At 39.7% G+C, this 26,406-nt stretch overlaps 1 protein-coding gene across 2 annotated transcripts in view; it reads left to right on the forward strand.

Annotated features, from left to right (window-relative positions):
- FMO2 (flavin containing dimethylaniline monoxygenase 2) overlaps positions 1–25,670 on the forward strand; it is a 47,456-nt gene extending 21,786 nt beyond the window's left edge. The window contains exons 3-9 of one of the 2 annotated variants that reach the window (XM_069545655.1): positions 2,579–2,767; positions 5,378–5,540; positions 12,266–12,408; positions 16,431–16,630; positions 17,867–18,219; positions 21,081–21,153; positions 22,161–25,670. In XM_069545655.1, coding sequence (XP_069401756.1) covers positions 2,579–2,767; positions 5,378–5,540; positions 12,266–12,408; positions 16,431–16,630; positions 17,867–18,219; positions 21,081–21,153; positions 22,161–22,506 — 1,467 coding nt within the window. In that variant the 3' untranslated portion in view covers positions 22,507–25,670. The remainder of the gene's footprint in view (positions 1–2,578; positions 2,768–5,377; positions 5,541–12,265; positions 12,409–16,430; positions 16,631–17,866; positions 18,220–21,080; positions 21,154–22,160) is intronic. The other variant, XM_069545656.1, reaches the window with a different exon arrangement.
- Positions 25,671–26,406: the final 736 nt, after the last annotated feature.

The raw sequence follows: 26,406 nt of genomic DNA on the forward strand, positions 1-26,406 counted from the left end.
AAAAGAATGATACAAATGAACTTATTTACAAGACAGAAAGAGATTCACAAACTTAGAGCAAACTTACGGTTGCTATGGGCAGGTGGGGAAAGGATAGCTAGGGAGTTTGGGATGTTCATGTACACACTGCAATATTTAAAATGAATAACCAACAAGGATCTATAGTGTAGCACATGGAACTCAATGGTATGTGGCAGCCTGGATGGGAGTGGGGTTTGAGGGAGAATGGATACCTTTGTATGTATGACTGACCCCTGCGCTATTCACCTGAAACTATCACAACATGGTTAATCAGCTATAAGTTCAGTTCAGTCGCTCAGTCGTGTCTGATTCTTTGCAACCCCATGAATCACAGCACACCAGGCCTCCCTGTCCATCACCAACTTCCAGAGTTCACTCAAACTCATGTCCATTGAGTTGATGATGCCATCCAACCATCTCATCCTCTGTCATCCCCTTCTCCTCCTGCCCTCAATCCCTCCCAGCATCAGAGTCTTTCCAAATGAGTCAGCTCTTTCGCATCAGGTAGCCAAAGTACTGGAGTTTCAGTTTCAGCATCAGTCCTTCCAATGAACACCAAGGACCAATCTCCTTTAGGATGGACTGGTTGGATCTCCTTGCAGTCCAACGGACTCTCAAGAGTCTTCTCCAACACCACAGTTCAAAACCATCAATTCATCAGCCCTCAGCTTTCTTCACAGTCCAACTCTCACATCCATACATGACTACTGGAAAAACTTTAGCTTTGACTAGACAGACCTTTGTTGGCATAATAATATCTCTGCTTTTTAATATGCTATCTAGGTTGGTCATAACTTTCCTTCCAAGGAGTAAGCGTTTTTTAATTTCATGGCTGCAATCACCATCTGCAGTGATTTTGGAGCCCAAAAAAATAAAGTCTGACACCGTTTCCACTGTTTCCCCATCTATTTCCCATGAAGTGACGGGACCAGATGCCATGATCTTTGTTTTCTGAATGTTGAGCTTTAAGCCAACTTTCTCAGTATCCTCTTTCACTTTCATTAAGAGGCTCTTTAGTTCCTCTTCACTTTCTGCCATAAGGGTGGTATTATCTGCATATCTGAGGTTATTGATATTTCTCCCAGCAATCTTGATTGCAGCTTGTGCTTCTTCCAGTCCAGCGTTTCTCACGATGTACTCTGCATATAAGTTAAATAAGCAAGGTGACAATATAGAGCCTTGACGTACTCCTTTTCCTATTTGGAACCAGTCTGTTGTTCCATGTCCAGTTCTAACTGTTGCTTCCTGACATGCATATAGATTTCTCAAGAGGCAGGTCAGGTGGTCTGGTATTCCCATCTCTTTCAGAATTTTCCACAGTATATTGTGATCCACACAGTCAAAGGCTTTGGCATAGTCAATAAAGCAGAAATCGATGTTTTTCTACTCTAGTACAAAATAAAAAGTTCAAAAGGAAAAAAATGTACTTGATTGGCATTAATACTACTTATTTGAGACTTCCCTGGTGGTCTAGGGGTTAGGAATCCACCTTCCAGTGCAGGGGATGTAGGTTTGATCCCACTGCGGGGACTAAGATCCCACATACTACAGAGCAAATAAGCCACTGACACAACTAGAGAAAACCCACGCACTGCAACAAAAACCCAGTGCATCCAGAAACAAAAAAACTACTACTTACTATTATCACTTGAGGAAGGTTGATTCACATAAAGCATAAGATAAAGGCGGGGGATTCAAATTAAGATGTGAACACTTCCTGCTCCCCAAAGTACTCATTTTAACTGAAATTCTCCATTATAGTCCCTGACCAGTGACGCAGAGTTTATTGGTTCCTAAAGATGTGGAAGACAGGTGTAGCCTCCCCAGGGAAAATTTTGGAAGGGGGCTGACTGTCACAATCAGTTCAATTCAGTTCAGTTACTCAGTCGTGTCTGACTCTGCAACCCCATGGGTTGCAGTACACCAGGCTTCTCTGTCAATTGCCAACACCTGGAGTTTACTAAAATTCATGTCCATTGAGTTGGTGATGCCATCCAACCATCTCATCCATCATCCCTTTCTTCTCCTGCCTTCAATCTTGCCCAGCATCAGGGTCTTTTCCAGTGAGTTAGTTCTTCACATCAGGTGGCCAAAGTATTGGAGTTTCAGCTTCAGCATCAGTTGTCACAGTGATTGACACTAAACAGTTAGAAATCTGGGAAGCCAATTATTGATGCATTCTTAAGCAACGTAAGAATGGCACACACACAGCTCCTCATCCACCAGATGCTTCAGTCATACTGCAGCAATGAAAGGGGCTTCCCAGTTGGTTCAGTGGTAAAGAATCCGCCTGCCAAGTAGGAGAGGTAGGTTTAATCCCTGGGTTGGGAAGATCCCCTGAAGAATAAAATGGCAACCCATTCCAGTATTCTCACCTGGGAAATCCCATAGACAGAGTAGCCTGGCTGGTTACAGTCCATGGGGTCACAAAAGAGTTGAACATGACTAAACAACAACAGTGAGAGAGCTTCACATCATGCAGGGGTTAGATGTGGACGGTGAATAGGAAATCAAGGGATTTCTTTAATACCTTATTACTACTCCTTTATTTCATTAGGAAAATGTTGACGATGGCCGAGCAAGTATCTATCAATCTGTCATCAGCAACACCAGCAAAGAAATGTCCTGTTTCAGTGACTTTCCAATGCCTGAAGATTTTCCAAACTTCCTGCACAATTCTAAACTCCTGGAATATTTCAGAATCTTTGCCAAGAAGTTTGATCTACTAAAGTATATTCAGTTCCAGGTATTGTATTTTGGGTAGGAGGGAGGGAAACAGAACGATACTACTACTACTAAGTCACTTCAGTCGTGTCCGACTCTGTGCGACCTCATAGACGGCAGCCCACCAGGCTCCCCTGTCCCTGGGATTCTCCAGGCAAGAACAATGGAGTGGGTTGCCATTTCCTTCTCCAAACAGCACGATAGAAAACTCAAAAAGTAATGTCATTACCTGTGATATTATAGGCTATATGCATAAACAGAAGAAAAACATTTGTCAAAATTAAGGCTTGAATGATATTTTGACAGTGAAACTGCATTTAAATTAGTATCTATAACCACTGAAGATGACTAGCCTCATTTCCTTTGAAAGGTATATGAAAACAAGTTATGTTGTTTTATTTTCTTACCTTCTCCATAGAAATGGATTATCTTAGAAAATGGATTAGATAAACCCACAGCTCCCCATTCATCTCAGAACCCTATAGAAACCATTTTTGTTAATTTTTGATGCATTCTTTAGCAACATAAGAATGGCCAGATAATTCTGAAATGCAATTATAACTACCTTTCCCTTGTTTCCTCAAAAACAAATAATCAACAAGAAAAAAAACAATATCTTCATTAAACATCCTAAATTTGTATCAATAACCTATACTCTGAAAACTAGTAACTGTCTAGGAAATAAATTATAGCTTTGAATAAATATTGGTAGAACTTATTTTTTAACACATTTCATTTTCTCAGTAATTTTTGTTTTACTATAGATTTATATTACATTATTTGTAATAATTGATTTGGTGGACATAAACATATGCAAATACCATGAAAATGTTTCCACCTATCTAATATAGAGTTCCCCTAGTTGCTTCTTCTCTTGCTTATCGTTTTACTGACATTGTTTTCTGGAGGTTGGAGAGGGGTTAAGAAAACTCACTCCCATTTATTGGTCTCTGAATTGGTACAAGCTATAAGATGCAAGAACTCAATTCAAACTATAAAAGGACATGTCCAGACTAAGTTCAGTATCAATACGGTGACCTCCCAGGAATAGGAAACTACCAGGTTGCTTGGGGAGGAGTGAACTGGCTCAGGTCAGTTACATTTCTAATAACCTCCCCAGTGACAGTGAAGATTGGTCCTCTGACCACATTTTGAATAACCAAGAATCTGGAGTACTTTAGTGAATATACTATGCTTAACTTCAAATTTGAAATCTTTCAACTGAAAATATCCAGACATTTTGTAGGCTTTTCACAACATTCCACATACATTTTTTTAAACTGTAAAAGTTTCAAAATTGCCAACACAGCATTTTGAAAAATATCTGAAATTTTGAAAAGCATGTATAAGGGGCTCAAACAGTTACCATCAAGAGGGATGCATGCTGTTCATCTGGGAGAAACTCTTCACTTCCTTTGACATTGCTTCTTAAATACAGCAAACACACCATTTATGTACACTTTTAAAACTCCATAAACCTCCACACAGCAAACAACATTTACAAAAAATCAATAAACCAGTAATTTAATCCAAATGAGTATGAAATGTATTGCTAGTAAGACATTTTAAAAATAAATATGACAAGCCACAACTACTGAGCCCACGTGCTGTAACTACTGAAGCCCACACTCCTAGAGCCTGTGCTCTGCAAGAGAAGCCCACACACTACATCTTTAAAAAAAAAAAAAAAAACAGTGGATATGAACAGACAATTCACAAAGCAAGAAATGTTGTACAAATGTAACAATAAATATTACCAAAAAATATAATCTGCACTCACTAATAAACAACAATATGCAAAATAAAGGATATGATGCAGACTTCCTTGGTGGCACAGTGGATAAGAATCCCTCTGCCAATGCAGGGACACAGGTTTGATCCCTGGTCCAAGATGATTCCATATGCCATGGGGCAACTAAGCCCATCCACCACAATTACTGAGCCTGTGTGTTGCAAATACTGAGCCTGTGTGCCGCAACTACTGAAGCTCTCATGCCCTAGAGACCATCCTCAGCAACATGAGAAGCCACCTCAACGTGAAGCCCATGCACCTCAATGAAGAGTAACCCCTACTCTCCACAATGTGAGAAAGCCTGCGAGTAGCAATGAAGACCTAGTGCAACCAAACATAAATTAATTTTAAAAAAAAAAAAACCACATGATGCCTTTAATAAAATAAATAGGAACAACTCACCATTCATGGAGTACTGTCATGGTACCAGGTGCTATACATGGAATATCTTCTCTAACACAGAGTCTGCACAGAGGTCAACACAAGTTTTGTGATAAATGCTGATTGTGGGATCACTTGAATGATGAACATGTATTTTGTATCTTGCCCAGAGTTTTGCCGTGATTTTCTAAGTCTCCCTCCTTATTCAGTCCTTAACGCTGATTCCCACTGTTGAGTCAGGCCTCTCACACAAAGCAGTACATCCTTGGTAGCATGTGCCAAGGAAGAAGCAGCAGGGCGCACTTAGCAGTCTTTGCCTTCAGTGGCTTGAAATGGCTTCAAATGAAATCTCAATGGAGCCAGACATTGCACTCTACCCTTACCCACTCCTGGCACTGGACAAGGCCCCTTTTATGCCAGAGTAATTCTCAGTGATGCCTTCTCTGTGTTTGATTCCAGACAACCGTCCTCAGTGTGAAAAAACACCCAGATTTTGCATCCTCTGGCCAGTGGGTGGTTGTTACAGAGAACAATGGCAAGGAGCAGAGCGCTGTCTTTGACGGAGTCATGGTCTGCAACGGCCATCACATCATTCCTCATCTCCCACTGGAGTCATTTCCAGGTGAGGCCTGTGTAGAGCCCCGGCTTTTGGGAGTAGGTGTCCAAGCATTTAATGTTCAGGCTGGATTGACAGCAAAACTGGCTAGCTACTGCAACTCAGCATAATATTAAAATCAGGATAGAGCCAGAAAGATGAAAGACTCCAAATACCACCTTTGTTTCTTTTGAGCCCTCCGGGTCTTCATTATCAGAGTTCAGCCAAAGTTCAGCCTCCCCCAAAGTGACTAAATGTTACTCAGAATTTCAGAGAATTTTCACCCAAGTTGGTTTTCTGTTGGAGAGATCCTTTCAGCCATATACCTTACCTCACGGCAGGGAAGCCTGGCATTCTGCAGTCCATGGGGTTGCAGAGTTGGACAGGATTGAGGGGCTGAACAATAACAAAAGCTTACCCTGACCTTTTTCTATCCTGCCAAACACTTGTGACTTTGTTTCATTCTGGGGACTTCCACAGAGCCATGCCCACAGCCAGGGTTATTGGGGGTAGTTTCTGGACATCAATGCTCCTATACGATAGTGATGGATGCTGGGAGTGCAGGGGAGGATGGCCCCTCCCAGTCTCCTCCTTAAGAGAGCACACTTCCTTCCCAAGGCCTTTAGGAAAACATTTAATAGGGTGGTTCAGTCCAAGCCCCACATTATTCAAACCACCTGAGGAGGTTTTAAAGTTCAAATAACCTTCAAAGATTCAATTGGTCTAGGGTAGGCCTAGGTCAATTACTTGTTCAAGTGATTTCAATATGCAACCAGGACTGAGACGTCCTGATCTAAAGCAATGGAACTTTCCAACAGAATCACCTGGAGGACTTTTATTTTTTATTTATTTTTTGGTTTTGTTTTTGTTTTTGTTTTTTAATTTTAAAATCTTTAATTCTTACATGCGTTCCCAAACATGAACCCCCCCTCCCACCTCCCTCCCCACAACATCTCTCTGGGTCATCCCCATGCACCAGCCCCAAGCATGCTGCACCCTGCGTCAGACATAGACTGGCGATTCAATTCTTACATGATAGTATACATGTTAGAATGCCATTCTCCCAAATCATCTCACCCTCTCCCTCTCCCTCTCCCTCTGAGTCCAAAAGTCCGTTATACACATCTGTGTCTTTTTTCCTGTCTTGCATACAGGGTCGTCATTGTCATCTTCCTAAATTCCATATATATGTGTTAGTATACTGTATTGGCGTTTTTCTTTCTGGCTTACTTCACTCTGTATAATCGGCTCCAGTTTCATCCATCTCATCAGAACTGATTCAAATGAATTCTTTTTAACGGCTGAGTAATACTCCATTGTGTATATGTACCACAGCTTTCTTATCCATTCGTCTGCTGATGGACATCTAGGTTGTTTCCATGTCCTGGCTATTATAAACAGTGCTGCGATGAACACTGGGGTACATGTGTCTCTTTCAATTCTGGTTTCCTCGGTGTGTATGCCCTGCAGTGGGATTGCTGGGTCATAAGGTAGTTCTATTTGCAATTTTTTAAGGAATCTCCACACTGTTCTCCATAGTGGCTGTACTAGTTTGCATTCCCACCAACAGTGTAGGAGGGTTCCCTTTTCTCCACACCCTCTCCAGCATTTATTGCTTGCAGATTTTTGGATAGCAGCCATTCTGACTGGTGTGAAGTGGTACCTCATTGTGGTTTTGATTTGCATTTCTCTAATCATGAGTGATGTTGAGCATCTTTTCATGTGTTTGTTAGCCATCCATATGTCTTCTTTGGAGAAATGTCTATTTAGTTCTTTGGCCCATTTTTTGATTGGGTCATTTATTTTTCTGGAATTGAGCTGCATAAGTTGCTTGTATATTTTTGAGATTAGTTGTTTGTCAGTTGCTTCATTTGCTATTATTTTCTCCCATTCAGAAGGCTGTCTTTTCACCTTGCTTATATTTTCCTTTGTTGTGCAGAAGCTTTTAATTTTAATTAGATCTCATTTGTTTATTTTTGCTTTTATTTCCAGAATTCTGGGAGGTGGATCATAGAGGATCCTGCTGTGATTTATATCTGAGAGTATTTTGCCTATGTTCTCCTCTAGGAGTTTTCTAGTTTCTGATCTTACATTTAGATCTTTAATCCATTTTGAGTTTATTTTTGTGTGCGGTGTTAGAAAGTGATCTAGTTTCATTCTTTTACAAGTGGTTGACCAGTTTTCCCAGCACCACTTGTTAAAGAGATTGTCTTTACTCCATTGTATATTCTTGCCTCCTTTGTCAAAGATAAGGTATCCATATGTGTGTGGATTTATCTCTGGGCTTTCTATTTTGTTCCAGTGATCTATATGTCTGTCTTTGTGCCAGTACCATACTGTCTTGATGACTGTGGCTTTGTAGTAGAGCCTGAAGTCAGGCAAGTTGATTCCTCCAGTTCCATTCTTCTTTCTCAAGATTGCTTTGGCTATTCGAGGTTTTTTGTATTTCCATACAAATCTTGAAATTATTTGTTCTAGTTGTGTGAAAAATGTGGCTGGTAGCTTGATAGGGATTGCATTGAATTTGTAAATTGCTTTGGGTAGTATACTCATTTTCACTATATTGATTCTTCCGATCCATGAACATGGTATATTTCTCCATTAGTGTCCTCTTTGACTTTTTTCATCAGTGTTTTATAGTTTTCTATATATAGGTCTTTAGTTTCTTTAGGTAGATATATTCCTAAGTATTTTATTCTTTTCGTTGCAATGGTGAATGGAATTGTTTCCTTAATTTCTTTTTCTACTTTCTCATTATTCATGTATAGGAATGCAAGGGATTTCTGTGTGTTGATTTTATATCCTGCAACTTTACTATATTCATTGATTAGCTCTAGTAATTTTCTGGTGGAGTCTTTAGGGTTTTCCATGTAGAGGATCATGTCATCTGCAAACAGTGAGAGTTTTACTTCTTCTTTTCCAATTTGGATTCCTTTTATTTCTTTTTCTGCTCTGATTGCTGTGGCCAAAACTTCCAGAACTATGTTGAATAGTAGCAGTGAAAGTGGACACCCTTGTCTTGTTCCTGACTTTAGGGGAAATGCTTTCAATTTTTCACCATTGAGGATAATGTTTGCTGTGGGTTTGTCATAGATAGCTTTTATTATGTTGAGGTATGTTCCTTCTATTCCTGCTTTCTGGAGAGTTTTTATCATGAATGGATGTTGAATTTTGTCAAAGGCCTTCTCTGCATCTATTGAGATAATCATATGGTTTTTATTTTTCAATTTGTTAATGTGGTGAATTACATTGATTGATTTGCGGATATTGAAGAATCCTTGCATCCCTGGGATAAAGCCCACTTGGTCATGGTGTATGATCTTTTTAATGTGTTGTTGGATTCTGATTGCTAGAATTTTGTTGAGGATTTTTGCATCTATGTTCATCAGTGATATTGGCCTGTAATTTTCTTTTTTTGTGACATCTTTGTCAGGTTTTGGTATTAGGGTGATGGTGGCCTCATAGAATGAGTTTGGAAGTTTACCTTCCTCTGCAATTTTCTGGAAGAGTTTGAGGAGAATAGGTGTTAGCTCTTCTCTAAATTTTTGGTAGAATTCAGCTGTGAAGCCGTCTGGACCTGGGCTTTTGTTTGCTGGAAGATTTCTGATTACAGTTTCAATATCCGTGCGTGTGATGGGTCTGTTAAGATTTTCTATTTCTTCCTGGTTCAGTTTTGGAAAATTGTACTTTTCTAAGAATTTGTCCATTTCTTCCACGTTGTCCATTTTATTGGCATACAACTGCTGATAGTAGTCTCTTATGATCCTTTGTATTTCTGTGTTGTCTGTTGTGATCTCTCCATCTTCATTTCTAATTTTATTGATTTGATTTTTCTCTCTTTGCTTCTTGATGAGTCTGGCTAATGGTTTGTCAATTTTATTTATCCTTTCAAAGAACCAGCTTTTGGCTTTGTTGATTTTTGCTATGGTCTCTTTTGTTTCTTTTGCATTTATTTCTGCCCTAATTTTTAAGATTTCTTTCCTTGGAGGACTTTTAAAACCACAACTTTCTAGGCTCCACCCCTAGCATTTCCAGCTCTGTAGGTCTAAGGCTGAGAATTTGCATCTCTAACAAGTTATGCTAATACTGCTGGCCAAGGGACCAACACTTTGAGAACTCAAATGATCTAAAGGCGATGATCTAAAGGCGAAGGAAAGAGCAACCACTCCAGTATTTTTACCTGTAAAATTCCATAGACAGAGGAGCCTGGCAGACTACAGTCCATGGAGCTGCAGAGTCCTATGCGACTGAAGCAACTGAGCACGTGATCTAAAGGCTCTTTCAAGCAACCCATCATCAAAGACTTTAATAAGGTCATGTTTTCCTGGGAAAAGACACCGATGTTTATCTTCAAAAGGCCTGTCCATGGGAAGCAATCTAGATGTCCATCGACAGATGAATGGATAAAGAAGCTGTGGCACATTCATACAATGGAATATTACTCAGCCATAAAAGTGAACACATTTGAGTCAGTTCTAATGAGGTGGATGAACTTAGAGTCTATTATACAGAGTGAAGTCAGAAAGAGGAAAACAAATATATAGTATATTAATACATATACATGGAATCTAGAAAGATGGTACTGATGAGCCTATTTTCAGGGCAGCAATGGAGACACAGACATAGAGAACAGACTTGTTGATATGGGTTGAGGTGGGGGAAGGAGAGGGTGGAACGAATGGAGAGAGGAACATGGAAACATATACACTATCATATGCAAAATAGATAGGCAGTGGGAATTTACTGTATGACTCAGGGAGCTCAAACTGGGGCTCTGTGACAACCTAGAAGGGTGAAATGGGGTGGGAAATGGGAGGGAGGTTCCAGAGGGAGAGAACAAATGTATACCTTTGGCTGATTCACACTGATGTATGGAAGAAATCAACACAATATTGCAAAGCAATTATCCTGCTGCTGCTGCTGCTAAATCACTTCAGTCATGTCCAACTCTGTGCAACCCCATAGACAGCAGCCCACCAGGCTCCCCTATCCCTGGGATTCTCCAGGCAAGAGTACTGGAGTGGATTGCCATTGCCTTCTCTGAATTATCCTTCAATTAAAAACAAATTTTTTTTAAAAGGCTCTCCAAAGAAGACATACAGATGGCTAACAAACACATGAAAAGATGCTCAACATTGCTCATTATTAAAGAAATGTAAATCAAAACCACAATGAGATATCACCTCACACTGGTCAGAATGGCCATCATCAAAAAGCCTACAACCATAAATGCTGGAGAGGGTGTGAAGAAAAGGAAATGGTCTTGCACTGTTGGAGGGAATGTAAATTGATACAGCCAGTATGGAAGACAGTATGGAGATTCCTTAAAAAACTAGGAATAAAATCACCATATGACCCAGCAATCCCACTCCTAGGCATATACCCTGAGGAAACCAGAGTTGAAAAAGACACATGTATCCCATTGTTCATTGCAGCATGATTTACAACAGCTAGAACATGGAAGCAACCTAGATGCCCATCGACAGATGAAGGGACCAAGAAGTTGTGGTACATATACACAATGGAATGTTACTCAGCCATAAAAAGGAATGCATTTGAATTAGTTCTGATGAGGTGGATGAACCTAGAACCTATTATACAGAATGAAGTGAATCAGAAAAAGAAAGATATCATATTCTAATGCACATATACGGAAACTAGAAAAATGGTTTTGAAGAATTCATTTACAGGGCAGCAATGGAGAAACAGATACAGCGAATAGACTTATAGACATGGGGAGAGGGGAGGAGAGGGTGAGATGTAAAGAAAGAGTAACATGGAAACTTACATTACCATATGTAAAATAGGTACCCAATGGGAATTTGCTGTATGGCTCAGGAAACTCAAACAGGGGCTCTGTATCAACCTAGAGGGGTGGGATGGGGAGGGAGATGGGAGGGAGGTTCAGAAGGGAGAGGATATATGTATACTTGTGGCTGATTCATGTTGAGGTTTGACAGAAAACAACAAAATTCTGTAATCCTTCAATTAAAAAATTAATTAAAGAAAAAGGCTCATCCAGTAAGTTGCTGACTTAGTGTAATGTGGAAACTATCCTTTGACTTAAATGTGCCTTGTTTTTAGTTTATTTTAGTTTTTATTTGCTTTTGCAAAATAAGAAAGATGAATGTTATTCCAATTATTACACAATCATAATAATAGCACTTACTAATATGTTTAAGAAACATTTAAAAGAATATATGCTATGTGATATTGAAGTATCATTGTATAGTCCAAAATAGGATAATGGATGGCTGGAAATCAATACCTGACTCTGCTCTATTCATCAAAACCATCTGTCCTCTAGTAAATACCTAAGCTGCAACCTCTGAAATCAACTGTTTTGGTGCTGAACTATAGGCTTGGGCTTCCCTGGTGGTTCAGATGGTAAAGAATCTGCCCATAATGCGAGAGACCTGGGTTCAATCCCTGGGTTGGGAAGATCCCTTGGAGAAAGAAATGGCTACCTACTCCAGTATTCTGGCCTGGAGAATTCCATGGACTGTATAGTCCAGAGGTCACAAAAAGTCAGACACAATGAGTGACTTTCACTTCACTTCACCATATGCTTAACCTAACATTTCTTACATGCCTCATACTTTGAGTTTGCCAGTTGGCCTTAATATTATAACTTCCCTAAGAGGAGAAATAACAAAACAAATGATTGACCCCAGAAAAGAAAAGCTGACAGTGCAGTTTTATTGAAATTAACTTGACATATTTCATAGATTTCTCTTTTCTTCACCCCAAAGGTATCCAGAAGTTCAAAGGCCAGTATTTCCATAGCCGCCAATACAAGCACCCAGAGGGATTTGAAAAGAAACGCATTTTGGTGATTGGAATAGGAAACTCAGCCTCAGATATTGCAGTTGAGTTGTGTAAGAAAGCTGCTCAGGTAAGATGCTCCCTGATTACCTTGTCTGCTGGGGGTGGGGGGTGGGAGGAGAGGAAAAGGGAAGGGCATAGTAGAAAATCACAGCCATATAACCAAGGCTCCATTACTTAATAATTGTTGATTAGTTGGTTGGTTGCCCAGTGTGGTATCATAGGAAATTAAGAAATCAGGAAGCCAGTCAATCTCCCAGCTTTGCCGTTAATCAGCTGTGTAACCTAAAGCAAGTCATTTTACTTCTCTGGACTTCTCCTCACTTAAGTTTGGATCAGACAACATTCAGCACAGGAGGCCTTGTTTCTACCCAGGGGCTTCTATGAGTTGACCTGCTCATCTTTGGAGGAGTGCCTTTTAGAAATTTAACACATATTTGAATTCTATTTGAAATGTAAACAATCCATAGTTCCCAAGAATCATTTTTTAAAAAAGAGAGATTAAATAAACAATAAGACTCCCAAACAAGATCATAAATATTTAGGTGCTTCCTGAGGCCTTCCGACCACTGTTATCTTTGCACCTGTTCAGGAATGACACAGCTTAGCTGCCAGCGTCAAACATTATAAGATGCAGATGATGCTGACAGAGATGGTTGGGAATGGCAGAAACTAAATCCCTTTTAGAAGGACAGGCCTAGGCAAAGATGAGAAAATAGCTTAGGTTCCTCTCCCCACAGCAAGCCCTTTCAACATGGTCTGGATTCCAGGGGCTCTATCACTCTTAGACGGGCCTCCTTAGCCTGGCATCTTCTGGCTACTCAGGATTTACTGCGGCCATGTCTACCACTGCCAAAAGTGCCCTATCCTGAGACTCACACTGTCAGGACTCAAAGGTTGTTGTTGTTCTTGAGTCATTTAGTCGTATTCGACTCTGTGACCCCATGAACTATAGTCCTCCAGGCTCCTCTGTCCATGGGATTTCCGAGGCAAGAATACTGGAGTGGGAGGCCATTTCCTTATCCAGGGGATCTTACTGGACTGGGAATCTAACATGCATCTCCTCCACTGGCAGGCTCTGGTTCATACCCCTGAGCCACCAAGGAAGCCCCAGGGCTCAGATGCCTAGTAGCAAACCACTTATGATAAACATACGTGGTGCTTCCCCAGCAGGTTAATGAAGGGGTTCCACTGGGACCTGTCAGAGTTACCACCCTGAGGACAGAGCAGGTCATTAACACCAGAAAGAGTTGTACTAGACACAGGAGGTCCTCACCTTATTTATGAAAAGAAACTACTTTTCATTTTTCAAAGTTTTAAGGCCTTCATGTGAAGAACAAGTAAAGAGGCAGTAACTGTAAAGGCTCAGAGAAGAGCCAGCTCAGGTGGGGGAAGTGCCAAGTTCAGTCCCGTTGCTGTTTGGAAAACCTGACAAGCTTGAGGAAGGGAGTATGATGAAAGGAGCTGACCTAGCCGTCAACTAAGTGAAGCTCCATACTAGACCACTACATTTTGCAGGTCAGTGATTTGGGCTTAGAACAGCTGATCCAAAGATCTTAGATTGCAAGAGTCTATTTCCTCATATGGGCTTTGCCATGTAAAAGCCTGTCTATCACACTAGATTCAGTATTTTTTTTTCTTGAGTAATGCATTTATTATGTTAAATGGCATTCACCATTTCACTGATTTTTTTTTTAATTTTAAAATCTTTAATTCTTACATGCGTTCCCAAACATGAACCCCCCTCCCACCTCCCACCCCATAACATCTCTCTGGGTCATCCCCCTGCACCAGCCCCAAGCATGCTGTATCCTGCGTCAGACATAGACTGGCAATTCAATTCTTACATGATAGTATACATGTTAGAATGCCATTCTCCCAAATCATTCCACCCTCTCCCTCTCCCTCTCCCTCTGAGTCCAAAAGTCCGTTATACACATCTGTGTCTTTTTTCCTGTCTTGCATACAGGGTCGTCATTGCCATCTTTCTAAATTCCATATATATGTGTTAGTATACTGTAGATTCAGTATTAAGTAAGCACCTTAGCTATATTCGTGTGCTTCCCAGCTCATTAATCTTTAAATAGTGTCTTTCCAACATTTATTAGATTAATAACATAATTGATCATTATGATAAAATATCTTACACTGAGTAATGCACTCTCAATCCTTCTTTGACAAGGCTTACCAGAGATTTTCTAGGAGCTGTGTAGGTAAGAGTTAGAACCAGGTGCACCTGCAAAGCTTAAAATTACAGTCTAAACTCACCTTAGTCCTAAGTGTGCCCTGCTTCTGTTAAAGGAAGTTCATGTTCATAATTATATGACTTGTTCTACCACAGTCCAACCACCCACTCAAAATGCTGTGTGATGGTGCTGAGTTATCCATACACTTTCCCACCAAAACCCAAATCTCTGGTCCTTTGCCTGAAGTATACATCTGATCCTAAATCCTTAGACATATCACACTGATAGCAGCTAGTGGAGCTAGCCAGATTAGACTCCCCTGCTGCAGGTATGGTGACAGAGAAAGAAAGGGAATAAAATAGGCAGAGCTTCCAGTGTGAACATGGATTGATCCTAAGTGTGTTATTCACTCAGTCATGTCCAACTCTTTGCAAGCCCATGGACTGTAGCCTACCAGGCTCCTCCATCCATGGAATTCTCCAGGCAAGAATACTGAAGTGGATAGCCATTCTCTTCTCCAATGGATCTTCCCAATCCAGAGATCAACCCTAAGTCTCCTGCATTACAGGCAGATTCTTTACCAACTGAGCCACCACGGAAGCCCTAAAGAAGAAGGGCAGATGATAAGTAATGGAAAGAGACTTCACAGAAATATCTAAGTATATTACCTAATGCCTAGCCAAAGTATTGGCTAAGCCAACAAAAGGATAGCAGCAGAAACAGTCAGGATGTTAAGTATATTACTACGCACAGACCAACAATTCAACACCATTTTATATAAGTGCTACTTTACAAGTTAAGGAGTTGAGACCCAGAAAAATGTGTCTCCAAATTCTGGCTCACTCCAGATATGAGGCACTACATGAAACTCCTCCAGCCTAAATTTACAAAATAGTAATAGCTAGCAATACCTGTCATTGGCCAAACAATAATTTCAGTCCTTTACATGTATCATCTCCTTTAATTGGTACAATAATTCTATGAAGCAGGTACTGCTACTACCCCTATTTTATGGAGAGAAAAACAGAGACACAGAGAGGTTGAAGTAACTCACTCAATGCAACACAGCTTGTAAGTAGTAAGGCTGGGAATCAAACCCAGGTAGTCTGAATCCAAAGTCCTCAATCTAGAATTCACAGTCTTCAACTCTTAAGTCAATCAGTTTGTTACAAGGGAGTATTAACGTGTTTATCAAGTCTTTGTACAATAGAACTCACAGAGTTCTAGCATGTAAAAGTACTGACATGCAAAATTTTAAGAAGCAAATGAAATATGTATTTTGTTAATGGAGAAGTAACAGTAAACAAGGTAAAGTACACACTTGAAAAGAGATTAAAGTGTACATCTTGAAAACCAGGGCAATATGAGTATACAAGGTAAAGAATACATCTGACATACACACACACACACACTACTAGAAATAAAATAAAAGCCCATCTGTAAAATGTATAATCAACAAGGAACTACTGTACAGCACAGGGAAATATACCCAGTACTCTCTAATAACCTATATGGGAGAAGAATCTGAAAAAGAATAAACATATGTACATATATACATTAATATAACTGATTACCTCCCATATTAACTTCCATATAAAGTAATATCTATGAATAGTAAAGGTTAGATTTTTAAACTCTGAGTTTTTAAAATACATTCAAAGTTAAAAATCTGGCTTTTAGGCTGCAATCACTCTATCAGCGTAAATACCCCTGGGCACCACTTGTACGATAAAGCTGACCCAGAGCAGTGAACACTAGAAGATCCTTCACTTTGAAGTCAATCACCTTTAAGACAAAGCATTTCAGCCAGTTCTGGGGCCATACATGTGGTATATTATCTACACAGTGGGTTCCTCCCAAAAAAGATGATGCCCTAATGTGAACTGCATTCCTTTTTGCTCACCAGGTCTTTATCAGCACCAGACATGGTTCCTGGGTCATGAGTCGTGTCTCTAAAGATGGCTATGCCTGGGACTTGGTGTACCACACCCGGTTTAAAACCATGCTCCGAAATGCCGTGCCACGAAGAGTTGTAAAATGGATGATGGAAAAAGGGATGAATCAATGGTTCAACCATGAAAATTATGGCCTTGTCCCTCAAAACAAGTAGAGTTATTTTGCTTTTTTATGGTATACTCATTGATAATCAGGGTTGTCAGAAGGGTTTCTCTTTGAAAAGAGCCAGATCGCTAACATGGTAGTTCAAACCACAACCTAACAGTAAGGGTATCATATAGCTCCCAGATTTTGAATCCCAGATTCATTCTGTATGTCTTTTAAAAAGTTAATATTTGAGAAGATGAAGTATAAATATTATGAGTTGCTCCAGAGAGTAGAACTAGGATTGGGGAAGGACTTCCTAATACCCAGAGCTATCCAACATTGGAAAAGGCTGTTTTAAGAGATTGTGACCTTCCTTTCAGAAGGTGGGGTGGGAAAACTGATCCAAATTCTACAGGAGCCTGTTATCAAATAAAGAAAAATAAACATCCATATTGTTTGCTTGTGTTCATAAGATCAGTGATGTATAACTTGGAGATTAACAGGCAATAAATATGTTCTCAAAAGCTACCCATGGGAAGAACTCTTATGGTGTAGAGTTAGCAAAGTATAACAGGCTCTTTCCCCCCTCCCCCGCCAAAAAAAAAAGAACAGGTGAGCTTTGCAGTCTTTCAACAAATGCAATGTGGCTGCTGTATTCTCAGATCTGATATATATGCCATGCAGCCTTTTTTTTTTTTAAGTGGTTCTCAAATCTAAAAAAGAAAAGGAAATTCTAGACATAAACCAGACTTTGCCCCACTATTCATGCTATCATGCTATCCATGGATATTTGAGATATCCCCAAACTTAATTCTATGCAATAATTTTCACACTATCCTCTTAATTAGTTTCAAAACTGATGGGAATTTAACACATTTTTTCTTCCTTACTTATGATCAGATAGAGATTAAATGAAGCAGCAAGATAATTAAAGGTAGATAACATAAAGCAACAGTGGAAATATCAGCAGGATAATGACAACTGGAGAACTCAGGAATTGATCACAGGCGTTGGCATTTTGTCCAAACCCTTAGGATGTCTTTTTTTGCAATGTGTTTTGCCCACATCATCTACATGCATGTTTTCCTTATTTGTTGAAGGAAGAGATATGTGACATGTGAATAAAGTCTCATGTGACATGAGAATAAAGTCTGAGAGTAAAGCTTGGGGTAGGCCAAGTTAGAAAGTCAAGTTACAAAGTTTTACAATTTTCTCAGATCCAACCCCATAAAATATTAACAGAGTTCAAAACTCCTCACTAAATACTCCCTTCTGAGTGTTTTCTTCTGCGTGTTTCAGATACCTTGTTAAAGAGCCCGTCGTAAATGATGATCTTCCAAGTCGTATACTCTATGGAGCCATCAAAGTGAAATCAAGAGTGAAAGAGCTCACAGAAACATCTGCCATCTTTGAAGATGGAACAGTGGAAGAGAACATTGACATCATTGTCTTTGCAACAGGATATACTGTCTCTTTTCCCTTCCTTGAAGATCTTGTTAAAGTAGAGAATAATATGGTCTCACTGTACAAATTCATGTTCCCTCCTCAACTGGAGAAGTCAACTCTTGCATGCATTGGTCTCATCCAGCCCCTAGGTTCCATTTTCCCAACTGTTGAACTTCAAGCTCGTTGGGTAACCAGAGTTTTCAAAGGTAAGTGAGTGAGTTAGCAGGCAGGTGAGTGGCTGAGGGTTTCATACTTGGTGGACTTTGCTCAAAAACAAGTTTAGAAAAGGAGGTTGCCAAAAAGAAGCTTTCCAACCTTGGCTGCTCTCACAAAACTGGCATCCTAAAAAATTAGCAGAGAATTCAAAAAATAACCAATACTGGGATACAAGAATAAATATCCATAATCATTCCTTTAAAATATTAGAAAATTCAGAGAATTTCAGTTGGCATAGTGTTAAGTACATTATTACTTTTTGTTGGACTAATGAGAGAACAGTGAAGAAGGAAGACATCTATGACTCCAAGTTTTACCTATAAAATATTTATAAATTCCTTGGGATATGTGCAAATCAAGAGACCTAGGGCCTACTCCATACTTAACTTCAAATTAAGTCTTAATATCTAAGCACCTCAACCTCACAGATCCCATACAAGCTATAAAATTATTGAAATATTTCTCTCTGAGCATTGTGTAGCACTTTGCACTTCTCAGAAGACTGTTACTGTCTCCCTGATCCCAGGGTTCAATTCAGCTACACAAAAATTTATTGAATATTCAGCCCTGTGCTGGAACTTGGTGGCATAGAGACAAATTTAAATGGATCATTTCAAGATAGTAAGACAAATGCTTTGTCAGAGGAATGCATGGAGTGTTTGGAAAGAAGAGAAACGGTGCTGAGCAACAGCAGAGTGGGGCTGAGGAAGGGCATGTGGTCAAGGAAGACTCCTAGATAGCTGGGTTTCCCAGGGGCAGAAAAAGGAGCCCTTAAGTGAGAGCACAGAGGTGTGATATAGATGGAGAGTTACATGCTATCTGCTATTCCTAGAACATGGGGTGTGAGGCAGAGAGGGGTGAAAGATTCTTCTTAGAGAGCAAGGGACCAAAACAGAGGAAGCTTTTAAGGCACACTAACAAGTTTCAGAGAAGGCAATGGCACCCCACTCCAGTACTCTTGCCTGGACTATCCCATGGACAGAGGAGGCTGGTAGGCTGCAGTCCATGGGGTTGCGAAGAGTCGGATACGACTGAGCAACTTCACTTTCACTTTTCACTTTCATGCATTGGAGAAGGAAATGGCAACCCACTCCAGTGTTCTTGCTTGGAGAATCCCAGGGACGGGGGAGCCTGGTGGGCTGCCGTCTATGGGGTCGCACAGAGTCGGACACTACTGAAGCGACTTAGCAGCAGCAGCAGCAGCAACAAGCTTGAATATAAAATATAGATCAGCTCTTTCCTAATTTCTTGTTATTTAGTCTCTAAGTCATGTTCAGCTCTTTTGTGACTCTGTAGACTGTACCCTGCCAGGCTTCTATGTCCATGGGATTTCCCAGGCAAGAATACTGGAGTGGGTTGCCATTTCCTTCTCCAAAGGATCTTCCCAATCCAGGAATCGAACCTGCGTCTCCTGCATTGCGGGCAAATTCTTTGCTGCTGAGCCACCTGAACCCCCTTCCCAAATTTAGCTGGTAGACCCAAAACCATCCAGTGGACCCTTAGGAATCCTAATTAAGTTTGACCTGAAGACCTAGAATCTCCACTTAAGAAAGCTCTTCTGCCAGAGGACCCAGTGAAAGGTTCTAAGCAAAGACCAGACATTATAAGATTTACATTTTTGGTAGATTATTTCAGCATTAGTGTGAAAGATAGATTTGAAAGTTGAAAGTGACCAGAGACCAGTGAGAAGGCTATGTAATGGTCTATACTAAAACATGATACCCCCTCAGCCAGGCAAAGAGACAAGGTGGAGGAGACAAATAGTTAAGAATAAAACCAGCAGGACATAATGATTGGCTCCAAGAAGAAAAATTAGAGGGAAAGAGCAGAATCATAGGTGACTTGCAGATCTCAGGTAGTGGAAACTGGATTGAGAGTGGGGCTGTGATGAGGGGAGGCGTGTGGAAGGGTATGCAAGCCTGAGCAGGAGGACTTCAGTGATAAGCTCAATTTTGGCCTCACTGAATCTGAGATGTCTGATGACTAGCCATATCCAGGGAGTGTTAGTTCTTCATTCATGTCTGACTCTTTGCAACCCCATGGACTGTAGCCCACCAGGTTCCTCTGTCCTTGGAATTCTCCAGGCAAGAATCTGGAGTGGGGAGCCATTCCCTTCTCCAAGGGATCTTCCTGACCCATGGATCAAACCTGGGTCTCCCTCACTGAAAGCAGATTCTTTACTGTCTGACCCCCCAGGGAGCCAAAAAAAGTGAAAGTGTTAGTTGCTCAGCCATGTCCGATTCTGTGCAACCCCATGGACTGTAGCCTGCCTGAGAAACTGACCATTTTTCAGCGTGTCTGAAGCTCCAGGGACACTTGTAACACAGATGGACTCCCAAGCACAGAATGATAACTCACTCTTTCTCCATCCCTACTTTCCTACCCTAGCTTGTGCCACTCTCTCCCTCACCTGGTTTACTTCACAGCCTCTTAACTGGTCTTTCTGCCTTTAAACTCACCTCCCTGGACCCATTTTCCAAAATTCAATACCTAGGAGAATCTTTCCAAAAGGCAAACCTGATCAGGTCACTTCCCACAGCTTCCCACCACCTTCAGAATGGAGCTCAAGCCACCTGGCACAGCTCCTTGACTTCTTAGGCTCACTTTCCCTCTCCAGCTTCCCCTCTTAACTGCCACCACCCCACCTCAGAGTCCATGGTGTAGTCTGGTGAATCCTGGACAACATCACACAGAACTCAATGTGAGTGGCACATGCTGGAGTTCAACAGCACAGCCTCCCTGACTGGTTTAACATGGGTCAGTGGCCAAAAGTTACATGTAAGAATCAATTACTAGAGAAAGCAATGATACTGATTCAAACCAACTGCTCAACCAACCTTTTATTTTCTAGGCTTATGTACCTTGCCCTCAGAGAGAACTATGATGGAAGACATTATCAAGAGGAATAAAAAAAGAATTGACATGTAAGGATTTTTTTTTAATTTTTTACATAGAACAGTATTGAACTGCTCACAAGAATCACCTAGCTGCTTCTTAAAAATGCAGATTCCTGGGACATAACCCAGACCAACTTAATCAAAATCTGGGTGAGACTGGAAATTCCTATTTTTGTGTTCTTCCAAGGTGATTCTTATATATGCTAGTTTAAGATCCAACTTCTTAAAAATAGTCATTTCACCAAACGAGAACATTTTTCCTTGACGTATTTTCATTTGCTTTGTATGATGCCTGTGTTAGATTCTATATCTTCTCACACTCTGTGGTAAAGAGGAAATGGGATGGGGCACTGGTGGTGACAGTAGCCTGAGTATCTCTGGAAAGTTAGCTGGGGGAACTCCCATCAAAGCAAATTAGAAAGGAGTTGGTATGGAATGAAAGTCAAGGATTTATACTTTGTGACACAGTAGAATCCCTAAGTGATCTTAAGGACCCATTAAGAATCCATTCCATACCCAAAATGCCATAGGTGATTAAGTACATTGGAAGGTTTACTCGGGGGCCTTATATCACATGTAGGGATTATCTTACTTTCAAGTTCTAAATTATCTATTATATGCCAACCAGAGTGCCAGATACTTTAATAATTTAACAAGAAAATATTAAGCATCTCTTCTGTGCAAGACATCGAGCTACACTTTCATCTGTAATCTGGTGAATCTTTGCAACAATCCTGACTAGTTTTACTTGCCAGAAGATTTGTAGCTGCTTGCTGAATACCAAATAATAATAATGGTTATAAACCCCATCACATTCCTAGAACTTCCACAAATTCATACTTATTTATTTTATATCCTACTCTCAATCTGGAATGTGGGTCTCCTGATGAAATAAACTAACACTTGCCACCAGAGTCATTCAAAACTCATTTATTCATTCATTCCTCTCTCCATTCTTTCAGCAGCTATTGAATACCTAATGTTCTTATATAACTTAGAATATTTTGTGACTCTGTCCTTTTTTCTACATTAAGGTTTGGAGAGAGCAATAGCCAGATACTGCAGACCAATTACATCGAATACTTGGACGAGCTCGCTGTAGAGATAGGTGTGAAGCCAAACATCCTTTCTCTCTTGCTAAAAGATCCTAAACTGGCTGTGAAACTCTATTTTGGGCCATGCAACTCCTATCAGTATCGCCTGGTTGGGCCTGGGCAGTGGAATGGAGCCAGGAATGCCATCGTCACCCAGAAACGAAGGATACTGAAGCCTTTAAAGACACGGGCTATCAAAACCTCATCAACTTTCCCAGTTTCCTTCCTATTGAAAATCCTGGGGCTTCTTGCTGTGGTGGTGGCCTTTTTTTCCCAACTTCAGTGATTTTAATCTATCAGCATAATGCTTTAAGTTTTAATGGCAGTCAGTACCTCTTAAAGAAAAAAAAAGAAAAAATATTAAATCTAAAGTCTAAATTTTAGAGTTGGAAAGAACACAGAGAAAGAGTTAGAAGAATTAGGCGTAAAATGTATAAAACCAAAATTGTGGCATGAAATTTCTTTGCCATCCATCCTTCCCTCAAGCTCACCAGACTCTCCAAAAAAAAAAAAATCAATATAGTAACACTGGCTGAATAGTGCTGCCAAGCCTGAATAAAGGAGAGCCATATGGAAAAACAGTAGAATTACACAGAATGAAAAGCACCCATGGTTTAAATTATTGGAAAATTTAAATCGTGGGTAAATATTTAAATTTCTGCATGTTGTTCTTGATAGTCCTCTTAGCCAAACTTTATTTGGTCACAAAGTTCTCAAATGTTAAGTCAGGCTCCATTTGCTTCATGGAGAATCACTCAAAAATACTGGAGGAAAAAAAAGAATGAGAAGATAGACTTAGAAAACAGCAACATTCGGACAGGTTTTTAGGGCCTCACATTAAAAGCTGAGCAAATAGCCACTTTTCTTATATTTGTCTTATATTTTTGAAGGGCTTCCCTGGTGGCTCAGGCAGTAAAAAATTTGCCTGCAATGCAGGAGACCTGGGTTTGATCCCCAGTATTCTTGCCTGGAGAATTCCATGGACAGAGGAGCCTGGCAGGCTACAGTCCATGGAGTTACAAAGAACTGGACACAAGTGAGTGACTAACACTTTCACTTCACTATATTCTGATAGAGACACTGCTGTAAAATTAAAAATAAGCATACTATAATAGATGGATAGATGTATTTATAATATTACTATACATATGTATTTACCATATATGTATTGAGAGACTACTTATCATATACCAATGTGCACATTGTGTGTATTATTTCATTTAATTCTCATGACAATTGTGTGAGATGGGTGCAGCTCTTGTACCCATTTTACAGGCTATGAAACAGACTCAAGTTAGGTAACATGCCCAGGCCCATCCATCTTGTGATGGAGCTGGAACTGGAACTCAGGCTTGCCTGACTCCAGAACTGAATATCATAACCTTGCCCCATAATACTTATTTACAAAAACCTCTACTATTAACAAAAATACTTACTAAAGTTCTATTTATAATCACATATGTATTACTTCTGTAGGTCCTTTACATAGAAAACAATACTCTTCTCACAAATAAGATCTGATTAATTTTATTTATAATATTTGGGTTATATTTTAGCTAGGTCTAACATTTGTTTGAAGGAATTTACAACAAAATAAATGCTTATATAATAACATTAAAGATAATCATTTACATTTTCAAAAAACAAGTGTTAAGGGGAAAAAAGTATATTTCCCAAGTAGATGAAAAGTATTGTAATGATTGGACCTTGTATTTAGCTCTAACCAACAAATAACCAAGGCAAAAAGCAAAACAGTATGTAATCTTTGTCATCTGATAAAAGCAAGCATACCAGCTTGTTAGGAGAGACAGACATTTGCTTAGAACTGAACTTCAAAAATGTCACAAGCAATTCAATGTCAATAGATATTGAGCAACATAATAGATAAACATCTGGTTATAAAACATTCATCACAGCCGTTTTTTCTACAAATTGTACTTTGGGAGATTAAACCATGCCACAAGCCCAGGACAAGACCTTCAAAGATAGCGGAAAGGTCAGAGATTCAAGATTTAGACAAATTTCTCCTTTTATTCCTCCAAAGCCTTTGGGGTCATCACTCGTCACTTGGCCTAGATTTCTCTCTCAAGTGCCCAGAACAGGGTGATGGCAATCCTGTCAGTGGAACCTCTTTAAAGGCTATTGAAATGATACCAGCCTTTAAATACAGGTGTTTGTGTTTTTGTTTTTTTTTTTTTCATTGCTCCTACAAGAAGATTCCTTTGAAAAAGTGTATATGGTATATATACTTAGTTATCAATTAAAAACCAATTACCTTGCTAATTATTAAAAATCATTTACAAGTCATTATATTAGTAATAATAATAGAATGGGATTTATCAAGGCTTTATAACAAGAGTAGGCAAACTACTGCCTGTAGGTCAAAACCAGCCCACTACTTGTATCTGTAAATGAAGTTTCACCGGAACACAGCCATTCCTTTTCACTGATTGTGGCTGCTTTGAAGCTGTAATGACAGCGTTGAGTAGTTGCTAACAAAAACAGTATGGCTCACAAAGCTTAAAATATTTACAGAAAGTTTGTAAAGACAGAAAGCTTGCCAGTCCCTGCTTTGTAATGTGCAAAGCTTTGCCCTAATTGTTTTTTCATAACTCACTCATCATTACCACTACCCAGTGAAATGACTATGGTTATTATTCTATTTCTATAGTGGAAGATTGAGAATCAATTGTCAGGTCGATGCTGAATCAGTGGGGTGGTGGGGGGGTGTGGTGGAATAATGCCATTAGGACAAAATTGTTATTCAATTTACATTCTTGAAAATGTTTAGAAAGAAGATGATCACTTGAAATCATTCCAAGTATTCTGATATATTTTTTAAACATAAATAGTTCACATCCAGAGCCTGAGATTGATTAAGGAAGACTCATTCAAGTCTGTTCCTTTGCCTCCATACATCCTCAAACATGAAAGTATCCTAGATAAACAAACCATCTAGGATAGTTTGTTCCAAACCATGATCCACAGAGACATTTTCTGCATCAGAATATCTCAGAGAGTTTTTAGAAGTGCAGATTCCTGAATAAAATGTAACTATAATTCAGACCTGCTGGATTAGAATCTCCACTGCAATCTACAGTCTTGATAAATTCTCTGGAGGATTCTTGTGCACATTAAATCTTGGAAATATTGGTTTGAGGCTTCTCAAAAAAACACTGCTTTCAGAGATTAGTCTATGAATTTTTCCACTCCTAAGGCCCAAATTCCTCCTTAGACTCAGTCTTACAATTTCTTGCTGTACAATGTTTGTTCTCCTGAGAAGGATGTTAGCTAGCTACCATCTTCTTGCAAAATCTCTTCCTATGATGGTTCCCTTTTACTAACTTTTGATTTTAACTATTCTTCTCCAGATGATTGGTCCTTGAATTTCCACTCTCAAAGCCAAATGTGTTGTATTTGCATAAAAATAAAGATATTTTAAAAATAAAACAATTGGACCATCATATGTAGCAACATTCCAAGTAATAAAGATTTTCAAAGCTTAATTGTACCCCAATGTTCATCGCAGCACTGTTTATAATAGCCAGGACATGGAAACAACCTAGATGCCCATCAGCAGATGAATGGATAAGAAAGCTGTGGTACATATACACAATGGAGTATTACTCAGCCGTTAAAAAGAATTCATTTGAATCAGTTCTGATGAGATGGATGAAACTGGAGCCAATTATACAGAGTGAAGTAAGCCAGAAAGAAAAACACCAATGCAGTATACTAACACATATATATGGAATTTAGGAAGATGGCAATGACGACCCTGTATGCAAGACAGGAAAAAAGACACAGATGTGTATAACAGACTTTTGGACTCAGAGGGAGAGGGAGAGGGTGGGATGATTTGGGAGAATGGGAATTCTAACATGTATACTATCATGTAAGAATTGAATCGCCAGTCCATGTCTGACGTAGGGTGCAGCATGCTTGGGGCTGGTGCATGGGGATGACCCAGAGAGATGTTGTGGGGAGGGAGGTGGGAGGGGGGGTCATGTTTGGGAACGCATGTAAGAATTAAAGATTTTAAAATTAAAAAATAAATAAATAAATAAATTTTTAAAAAAAGAATTATAATCCAGCAGTCACATTATAATGAGGATGGCAAAAGAAGATTCTTCTTTATAACTGGTCTTTCATCCTGGAAGATGTTGCTGCTGGCCTGCAACACCTT

The sequence above is a fragment of the Ovis canadensis genome, chromosome 12 (assembly GCF_042477335.2).
Source record: "Ovis canadensis isolate MfBH-ARS-UI-01 breed Bighorn chromosome 12, ARS-UI_OviCan_v2, whole genome shotgun sequence".
Taxonomy (NCBI): domain Eukaryota; kingdom Metazoa; phylum Chordata; class Mammalia; order Artiodactyla; family Bovidae; genus Ovis; species Ovis canadensis.